The 10,511-nt window shown below is 37.5% G+C and overlaps 1 protein-coding gene across 2 annotated transcripts; it reads left to right on the top strand.

Annotated features, from left to right (window-relative positions):
• Positions 1 to 344: 344 nt before the first annotated feature.
• hars (histidyl-tRNA synthetase) lies at positions 345 to 9,706 on the top strand. 2 transcript variants are annotated; one of them, XM_042738043.1, is made up of 14 exons: positions 375 to 520; positions 4,276 to 4,571; positions 5,040 to 5,129; positions 5,204 to 5,323; positions 5,410 to 5,505; positions 5,661 to 5,786; positions 6,013 to 6,120; positions 6,634 to 6,732; positions 6,806 to 6,899; positions 6,994 to 7,121; positions 7,572 to 7,844; positions 8,871 to 8,987; positions 9,084 to 9,230; positions 9,474 to 9,706. In XM_042738043.1, the coding sequence occupies exons 2-14, from the start codon at positions 4,461 to 4,463 to the stop codon at positions 9,525 to 9,527; spliced, it is 1,563 nt and encodes a 520-aa protein (XP_042593977.1). In that variant the 5' UTR covers positions 375 to 520; positions 4,276 to 4,460; the 3' UTR covers positions 9,528 to 9,706. The 2 variants fall into 2 exon arrangements, with proteins under 2 accessions (XP_042593978.1, XP_042593977.1); XM_042738044.1 differs by lacking the exon at positions 4,276 to 4,571 and having other exon boundaries at positions 345 to 520.
• The last annotated feature ends 805 nt before the right edge of the window (positions 9,707 to 10,511 follow it).

The following is a 10,511-nucleotide window of genomic DNA, read 5'->3' as shown; positions in this document are numbered from 1 at the left end:
ATCTACTTTGTATTTTATAAAGCAATGTTCTATGCGTTTGTCCCTGTCAAATAAACATTAAAAAAAAAAAAAAAAAAAATATATATATATATATATATATATAATATATATATATATATATATATATATATATATATATATATATATATATATATAAAAGAGAGAGAGAGAGAGAGAGAGAGTATATAGGTATATAGTGTATGAACTTTGTGTTTGTATTAATTACAGTAGGTGGCGGTATGCACCTATGAAGGTGGTCCGCAACTATGAATGTGGTCAGAAAGAAGGAGATGAGGTCAGATGTGGGAGTGGGGGTACGCACTTTGTGCGTGTACAAAATCAGGTGGAGAATAGCGGACACTAGCGGAAACGAGTGCATCGCAGTTTCTGCATTTCCGTCCCAGGATCACGATCGGCTGTCTGGAGCACCATGGCCGATAAAGCACAGCTACAGGAGGCGATTAAAACACAAGGAGAGGTCGTCAGGAAACTGAAATCAGAGAAAGCGAGTAAAGAGCAGGTTAGTATGAGAGCTGAAGCGTTTCAAAGCTCAATGTCGGAACACATGGTGTGATCAGCGGCTGCCTGCTGTATCTTTATCTAAGAAAACGGGACATCATAAATGTTTACGTCTCGTCTGTGTGACAGGTTATGATCTGTTTTATTGGTTTTAATTTATTGCATTGTCGTATTTCAATATGTAATTGTCATTCTGTGTTAGACGTACGGCATGATGCTAACTGTTAGCCAGCTGATGCAATCGGTCAGTCATGGTGAACATCTTTACTGTATATGGACGGATAAATACATCTGTCATGATATTATGAAATGAGTTTAGTTATAGTGACTGCTGTAGATTTAGAATGAAAACGTGACGCTGTTGAGTGTTCGGTGATAAATCCGGTGATCAGTGATTGAAAATGCTGCAGGGGCTGGCGCTCTCTCTGGCAGCGGCAGGTCGCAGCGCCACTTCCGGTGGCATCCCCAGACAGGCAGTGGCATCCCCCTAGTAGTTCCTCCTTGTAGTTGGCATGGTCTTTGTTGTTGTTTCTGGTGTTTTCTCGCTAAAATCCGGTGGCATCCCCAGACAGGCAGTGGCATCCCCCTAGTAGTTGTTTCTTTAGTAGTAGTAGTAGTAGTATTATGTATCAGCTGCCAAGAGTTTGTCACCGTTTCTGCTGTAAACTACATTGTTTTTATTTTTAAATAAAATATTTGATGATGCATATTATATACCAGCAAGTAGATGTGATCAGAATATGACCCCAATAAATTACATAAGCATTTTCCCATAAAGAACACATAAGGAGTGCCAAGCTGCCGCAAGCCAATACTGTATATACACACAGTGCCTATAAAAAGTATTCATACCCCTTCGTTTTTTTTTTTTTCACATTTTATGTTGCTACCTTTTGTTTTTATATACCTGTAAAATACTTTTATTATATGCCTATATTATATATATTTTCCTCATCAATCTATACTCCATAATGGCAAAGCAAAAAAACAGGTTTTCAACATCTTTGCCAATTTATAAAAAATAAAAAACTTAAATGATTTCATTGCATAAGTAATTATACTGTTATCTGGGACAGTTGCAATTTAGCTCAGGAGCTTGTAGATGTTACAACACTTTGAGTGAAGTTTTAAATGATGATGCAAAGTTCCCACAATTCAGTCTGAGTCAGATTTTAAATGATATTAAAAGGTTAACAGCTGAAAATGGATATCAGAGTAAAAACCAAGCCCTGAGGTCAAAAAACTGCCTGCAGAGCTCAGAAACAGGTTTGCGTCAAGCCACACATCTGGAGAAGAGTTCAGAAAAACATTCTGCTTCATTGAAGGGTCACAGAAGCATGTACTCTCTGTTACCCTTAATGGAAGAAGTTGGAAACAACCAGGACTCTTCCTAGAGCTGGCCTCCTGGCCAGACTGAGCAATTGATGAGCTTTGGTTTGAGTGGTGACCAAGAACCTGATTGTCATTCTAGTTAAGCTCTGTGATCATATGCGGAGACAGGAGAAATCTACAGAAGGACAAACATCTTTCCAACACTCCCCCGATCTGGTCTTTATGGCATTGTGGCCAAACTCAGTCCTCTCTCCAGTGTAGACACATGAAAACACACTTGGAATTAACAAAAAAGCACCTAAAGGACCCTCAGACTGTGAGAAACAAGATTTTCTGGTCTGATGAACCTCAATTCTAAGCATCATGTTTGAAGGAAACCCGCTCTGCTCATCATCTGCAGAGTACCATCCCAAAAGTAAAGTGTGCAGGTAACAGTCTCATGCTGTGGGGCTGTTTTTCAGCGGCAGGGACTGAGGGACAAATCAGAGTAGAAGAAATCCTCAATGGACCAAAATATTGAGAGATCCTTGATGAAAACCCAGTCCAGAGCATTCAGAAGCTCAGACTGGACAGAATGTTCACCTTCTGACCCTAAGAACACAGCAAGAGTGGGTTATAGACAACTCTGTGAATGTCCTTGAGCGGCCCAGTCACAGCCTGGACTTGAACCTAATCATATATTTCTGGAGAAACCTGAAAATGTGCATCTGCCCCCATCCAAGCTGACAGAGCTTGAGAGGTGAAGAGATGAGGAGAAGGATGGCAGATAATTGGCAAATGCTTATGAGCAAAGCTTGTTGTATCATACCCAAAAATACTTGAGGCTGTAAAGGTGCTTCAGCTAAGTAGAGTTAAAGGTATGAATACTTATGCAATATACTTATTTCAGTTTTGTTATTTTTAATACATTTATGAAGTTGTTCTGTTCTGTTTTTGCTTTGTCATTATGGTGTATGGAGTGTAGATTGATGTGGGGAAAAAAAGAACACCTCATAATCTTTTTTTTTTTTTTTCCCAAATACAAAAGTAAACAGTTCTGCTGGAGAACTTTCTGCCCACGCAGCTTTGTGTAGGGAATTAATTTGGTGCTCATATGCTTGTTGGTATGTAATATGCATCAATTTTGTTTAGTGAAAGTGAGTGACGTGACATACAGCCAAGTATGGTGACCCATACTCAGAATTTGTGCTCTGAATTTAACCCATCCAAGTGCGCACACACACAGCAGTGAACACACCCACACACCGCGAACACACACCCGGAGCAGTGGGCAGCCATTTATGCTGCAGCACCCGGGGAGCAGTTGGGGGTTCGGTGCCTTGCTCAAGGTCATCTCAGTCATGGTATTGCCGGCCCGAGACTCGAACCCACAACCTTAGGGTTAGGAGTCAAACTCTCTAACCACTAGGCCACAACTTATTTGTAGTTATACAAATTGTAATAAAAAAACATTGCATTTCTCAGTGATCCCAGATTTACCCATCTTCATGTAAATTCTATACTTCATTGAACTGCCCAAATTCCATTCATCACTTTATTAATTTGCATGCATAAAACGAATGTAAAATAACCTGCCTAAATTTACATAACCTCAAAGCAGCAAGGATTATATTTTAAGATGAATAAATTTGTTTGTTTGTTGTATGGCTTCTGCCATCAGTCAAGGCAAGGGAGGCAGAGTCTCTTTATAGAAAAAAAAACTGGATGAGAAAGTAATCGATATTACAGAAATAACCAAAATGTGACATTAAAAAGTGTAAAAGTCACTAGTTTTTATATAGTAACTGTCCAACAGCGACACCTGCTGGTGAAGTTAAAAAGAACAGCTGAACATCAGTTGACAAATAAAATATATTGTTTGTATTGTTACTGCCTTATTATTTTGGAAGAAATGTAAAAACTTGATCAGATTTATTTTCTTTGATAAGCAGAATGTTACACAGTGTAAAAATACAAAATATAATTGTTTTTAGCCTTTTTTATGTGATGTTTAACCAGGGAAATGTGACAACAGTAAGGTTATAAGGGTATACACTGTGTAGTTTTTACTGAGCAAACAGCAGAAACGGCGAGAAAGATCTGGGGATGCCACCGGAAGTGCGTCCTGCCGCTGCCAGGATTTGCCCTTGCTCTCTCTCTGAAAATGAGACTCGTTATTGTACTTCAGTATGTCTGTAGTACACATCTAAAACATAGAAAAATTAAAATATGAAAAAAGACCAATGACAAGTCTATGTAAAAGAGAGGCAAGTTAAGTCATATTTGGGGTATTAATATTTAATGGGGTGTTAAAAAGGCCCTATTAACAGTTATGTGCTCAGCTAAGAGGTGTGGCGTGTTTCTAGCTCAGTTTGGGGATGCTGCTTGATTTTGACGGCCTCCTCTCATGTTCTGCTTCCTCATTGCTGTGATGCCTCTCTTAAGGGCCCGTAGTGACAGGGTTGCTCACCACTTTTCTCCTGTTCTTCCTGCTTGTTGACGCGGATACCACCACCACCATCATCATCGCTGCACACCTGGATTATCCTCGCTGTTTCTGGGATCCGATGGTTCATCTGCTTTTGGACTGTATGGTATTGTGATTTTGGTGTGTGTTTGGACTGTACATAATGAACGCTCTGGGGCTGGTCTCCATGCGGCTGTGTGCTGGACTCATGGGCCGTCGGTCTGCTGTGAACCTGCCATTTCTGCGCTTCTCCTCTGGAATGACTTCATCACAGGTACCTTTTTATTTCAGTCACAGTCCAGTCACTGCTTATCTTATGACTTTTAGTTTTACATGCTGCCTGTCGTCTGATCACATCCTGTTTCCCAGTCCAAAACAATACTGAACTTATTGAAGAAGAAAAATATAAGGTCACTTGAAATCATGTTTTTCCACCACCCCTAATTATGATTTCCTTCATGCCACCACCCATAATTATGATTTCCTTCATGCAGACAGAAATAAGTCATCTTATTTGGACAAAATAATAACCAGCATGATGTATTGAGATATTTTACATTACAAGAGAATTGGGGTAAAAATATTTAATTTTTAAAAATCCACAAAGGGAAAATAAAATAAAAAAAATTAATCTAAGATATGGCCTAGATTTTTCTTGACAAGTTTCATGTTGCACCCAGAAGCTTTTTCTGCATTTTCATTGTTCTGAAGGTAAAAACTCTTTGTACTGTTTGTTTTTCAGATTGATGAAGAAGTGGCCAAACTGTTGCAGCTCAAAGCTCAGCTGGGAGGAGATGAGGGAAAACATGTGTTTGTTCTCAAGACAGCCAAGGTATATAAACGACTGACATTTTAGACACACAGGTTTGTTCGCAGTGAGCTATATCTTTCGTCTCTTCTCTGTAGGGGACCAGGGACTATAACCCCAAGCAAATGGCTATCAGAGAAAAGGTTTTCAGTATCATCATCAGCTGCTTTAAACGCCATGGTGCTGAGACCATCGATACCCCCGTCTTTGAGCTGAAGGTATCTTTAGCAATTACACATTAATTTGTGCATCACACAATTGCATTCATTCACCATAATGACCTTGTTTATTTGTGTTTCTGTAGGAAACACTGACGGGGAAGTACGGCGAAGACTCCAAACTCATCTACGATCTGAAGGACCAGGGAGGAGAACTTCTGTCTCTGAGATATGACCTCACTGTATCCATCAGATGTGCGTTTATTGATCTAATATTGAATATTTTGCAGACACACAGTGGGTGGGGAAAGTCAGATTGATTTGCATCTGTACAATCTCACCATAACAATCTCAACAGTGCTGTCAGCAGTTGGCTCCTTGACTTGTTTCTCCTCAGGTCCCATTTGCTCGCTATCTCGCATTGAATAAAATCACCAACATTAAGCGCTACCACATTGCTAAAGTGTACCGCAGAGACAACCCAGCCATGACCCGGGGCAGATACAGGGAGTTCTACCAGTGTGTGAGTACCTCAACCCTCAATAAATTAGATGGTACTATTATTATTATTACTTGGAGTAGTATATGTTAATGTAAAAAAATCTTTATTTGCTGGTTGTATTTGTTATACTTGAATTGTTTTTGCCATGAAAATAGCCTAAGATCCTGACATGGCATTAAATAAAAATATACTACTACTAGTTGTAGTTCATGTGAATGTAAATAATTCTTGATCTTTGTGGCTGCAGGATTTCGATATTGCAGGTCAGTATGATGCCATGATCCCTGATGCAGAGTGTCTGAAAATTGTCTACGAGATCCTGAACGAATTAGATCTTGGAGATTTTCGTATCAAGGTTGGTTGCTGGTTCGCAGTATTATGGGCTGTGTCTGAAAGCTGAAAAATGCTGCTCCTGCGAGGCAACAAGGCACTTCATAATCCAATGACCTTGTCACATCTTTTTTGCTGAGATGCTTTCATCTGACTGATTTTTGAAGACAGCGTAGATGCATCCTTTGCTGCCTATGATATCCCACTATCCTGTGCAGTCCATTCGGTGACAGTTGATCTTAAAATAATAAAAATGGCATCTAAATGTTGCAGTGTGTGACCAGAATTGTACAGTTTTGATATCGTTTCTAGTGAGAAATTAGTATTGTAGTCATTAATTATTCACTTGATTATCATCCAGATCTCTCTGTATTTTGTTGTAGATGGTTAAGCTATTATGCTGCCTCAGGAGCCTGTCCTAAACTGTGCCTGCAGAGTCAGTGAGGCAACATGTCAGCTTTCAGAAGCAGTCTTTGTAGAACCTCTTGTTGTGCATTTATCAGCTTGAGATGGGATATTCACTGTTGTGGTGTTTCAGGTGAATGACCGACGCATTCTAGACGGAATGTTTGCTGTGTGCGGTGTTCCTGACGAGAAGTTCCGCACAATCTGCTCCACAGTGGACAAACTGGACAAGGTGAGAGGTCAAACTTGAAACCAGATTGAACCCAGCCCTAGTTTGAGGTTTGACGTGCTCGTTGTGTTTGTAGATGGCCTGGGAGGATGTAAAAAAGGAGATGGTGAATGAGAAAGGTCTTTCGGAGGATGTGGCCGATCGGATCGGAGAGTATGTCAGCATGCAGGGTGAGTAAGCATTCGTCACACTCCCGGTTTTTACCTGATCAGATGTGTTCCCTCTTGTATTTTTCCGACATCTGCTGATATCTTTGACCTCCAGGTGGACAGGATCTGGCCGAGCGGCTGCTTCAGGACCCCAAACTGTCCCAGAACAAACAGGCCTTCGCTGGGCTCACAGATATGAAGCTGCTCTTCAGCTACCTGGAGCTCTTCCAGGTCACAGATAAGGTGAGGTCAGAGGTCAAAGAATGTGTTGAAAGAAAATTCAGTTATTTCCTGTTGTCCTTCATGTTGAGCAAAAGGTGTGGAGGGAAAATGCTTATACTCTGCAGTCTTTTCTGATTGAATATTTATCCATCAGAATTAAAATAATTGCATTTATCTTTTCTTACTCATTTATTGCACGTTAGAATAAAAAAACCAACCAAAATTTACTTGAAAAAGATGCTGTATCACATCACACCTGATAATTTTTTGTATGCTCCACATGCATCTTCCTTATGTTTATTTATGATCCATTAAAAAAAAACACACCGTATAAAATTTATTACACGGGTGTTTAATTTCAGTAAATGTAGTTGTAATTTTTTTTTCACACCCATTCACTCTCTGCCTCTGTGATCTTGTTCTTTTCGTTTGCCCTCATTAATTTTTAAATCTCTCTCTCTCTCTCTCTAGGTGGTGTTTGATTTGAGTCTGGCTCGAGGACTGGACTACTACACTGGTGTGATTTATGAAGCCATTCTCTCCCAGACCATCCCAGCGTCGGTGTCCACGCCCGCAGAGCAGAACGGGGCGGATGAGGCTGGCGTGAGTGTTGGTAGCGTGGCTGGTGGAGGGCGATACGATGGGCTGGTGGGCATGTTTGACCCCAAGGGCAGGAAAGTGCCCTGTGTTGGTGTCAGCATTGGGATTGAAAGGATCTTTTCCATCATGGAGCAGAAGGCCGAGGTGAGTCTTTTTTTAATGTTCCTGTGGCTCAGTGGTAGAGCATTGCATTAGCAGCGCAAAAGGTTGTGGGTTCAATTCCAAGGGAACACACACACTGATTAAAAAAAATAATAAAAATGTATAGCCTGAATGCACTGTAAGTCACTTTGGATAAAAGCATCTGCAAAATGCATAAATGTAAATGTCTGTTTTGGAAGCTTGTTTTTTTAAGAGTAATATAATATGAAATGGCATTTGCAACAAAAAACTGGGAATATTAATGTTTAGTTTTAAATATTTAATGCTTTTTAAAGATCAATGGTTTATTTTTAATATTTATTTTAATTCTTTAATGTTATTTAAAATTCACATTTTTTTGATTAAATCTATTTTTAGAATGGAGCCACTGTTTTTTTTAATATGAATGGTATTTAAATTTCAAACTGGGAATATTAAATATGCAATTATTTAATGTTTTTTTTTTTTTAAATTCAGAACTTTATTAACATGTTTTTGTTTTTTTAATTATTATTATTATTATTTAAGGATATTTTTAGGACGATGCCTAAATTTTAACTTTAATGAAAGATATTCATATGGGAATATTAAGAGTTCAGTTCAAATATTTATTAATTCTTTTTAAACATTTGGGAAGATTTTTTTAATATTTATTTAATACTATTACATTTTTTATTCACGTTATTGAGTACATTTTTTAGAACGGTGCCACTGTTTTTATGATCAAAGGTATTTGAAATCTTAAATTTAAAAACTTTTAAAACAATATTTATAATTTATTATTATGGTTAAAATTGTTTTAATTACTAGATGCATTTTTTAATTATTTCCTTTGAGTTAATTTTTGGAATGGGGCCACTGGTTTTTATTATGGAAGGTATTTATGATCTGTGAAGATTAATGGTTTATTTTTAAATATTTATTTTAGTTCTATAATTATTTTTATTACACTAAGAACAAGAATAGTGCCATTGTGTTTAATATGAAAAGTATTTCAATAAAAATGTGGAATGTTCTCATCTCCTCCAGACATCTTCAGAGAAGGTGCGCACCACTGAAACTCAAGTGCTGGTGGCCTCAGCGCAGAAGAACCTTCTAGAAGAGCGACTCAAACTGACCAGCGAGCTTTGGAACGCCGGAATCAAGGTCAGTATACGCTTGAATGTCATTTCAAGAAAACCAAAATGAATGTGGAGTTGTATTGTGGATCTCTGACTCTGAGCTATGCATTATGTGCTACAGGCTGAAGTTTTATATAAGAAAAACCCGAAGCTGTTGAGCCAGTTGCAGCACTGTGAGGAAACTGGGATTCCACTGGTGGCCATTTTAGGAGAACAAGAGCTCAAAGACGGAGTCGTCAAACTGCGCAATGTGGCCAGCCGAGAAGAAGTGCGTTTGATAGCCTCGCAGATTGTTTACAATTTGTCATGCATTTTAACAAAACATTTTGACTAACTGATTATAAAAAATTTTATGCATTATTTCAAACTAAACATTTCGAACAGGCTACATTTGTCACACAATATTGCATTGCATGTTTATTTATCTTCAGGAAAATAAATAGTTATTTTTACATATTTATACCTCAATTTTTGGGAATTTTTAACAAATATGTTGTCTGGTTTCCTGTAGGTTGATGTGCCCAGAGCAGATCTGGTGGATGAGATCAAAAAAAGGACCTTGTAGTCTTAAAAACAGTCACCATATAGACGGAGGAGGACAGTGGACCCATTTACCAAACGCTAATTACAAATGTGTCAGTAATCAAACATTGACATTAAGGAGAAAACCTATTCAGCTCATTGCCTGCTCTTTTAAAATGTGCTTGGATTATGTCCAATCTATCAATAAATGAGTAACGAAGATATTTTGTTTGTCTTATCTTTGTGTTAGTCATATTTGTTTTAATGCCACATGCAAGATGCTACATTGTATTTAGGCCTATGTTCTATGTAACTTTAAGACAGCTATAAATATTAGTATTGCAAATATAATCATTTCATTTAATTATAATTGGTGAAAAAAAAAATCTATTTTTTTAATTATGGTAGTAATATTTATTTGACAAGTTACTGTCTTAATTTTTCTGCTTTTAAATAATTTTATTAGTAATTTTATTGTATTTTTGTAATTTTTGATTTTGTGGTTTTAAATTTTAATGTTATTTTGCTATTTTACAAAATATTTGTATAGTTTTACAATTTTACATTTAATGTAGATTAATATTTTTCATATTGATAATATTATAAAATTAAGAATTGATTATTTCATAGTCATTATATTAAATCACAACATTTTTGAAAGACCTGTCTTCATATAAGTAGCCATTTTCTGCATGAAAGTTTTGACTTCTTACCCCAAGTATGAACAATAGCAATATATCCAAGTCATAATCAGGGACTTGAGCAATAGCCTACACAAGAATTTTCTTGAACAACTTATTTACTGTACAAAAGTCATTTATAGTCAGTGCAACCCATCAAACAAGGAAACGAGAGCACACCATGCAAAGTCAACCAACGTGACGAACACGCAAAACAAATCGTGAAAAATCAAATACGGTGAAAAAACACTCAAAATAAGAAGTTGTGAAAACATGCAATCATCCAGATGTGATGAGGCTGACTAAAATAACAAATGATTAATATTACATTGTTAAAATACCATAAA

The sequence above is a fragment of the Cyprinus carpio genome, chromosome B14 (assembly GCF_018340385.1).
Source record: "Cyprinus carpio isolate SPL01 chromosome B14, ASM1834038v1, whole genome shotgun sequence".
NCBI classification, from domain to species: domain Eukaryota; kingdom Metazoa; phylum Chordata; class Actinopteri; order Cypriniformes; family Cyprinidae; genus Cyprinus; species Cyprinus carpio.
The sequence above is the reverse complement of the archived record's forward strand: the minus strand, read 5'-3'. Positions and strand labels throughout refer to the sequence as shown.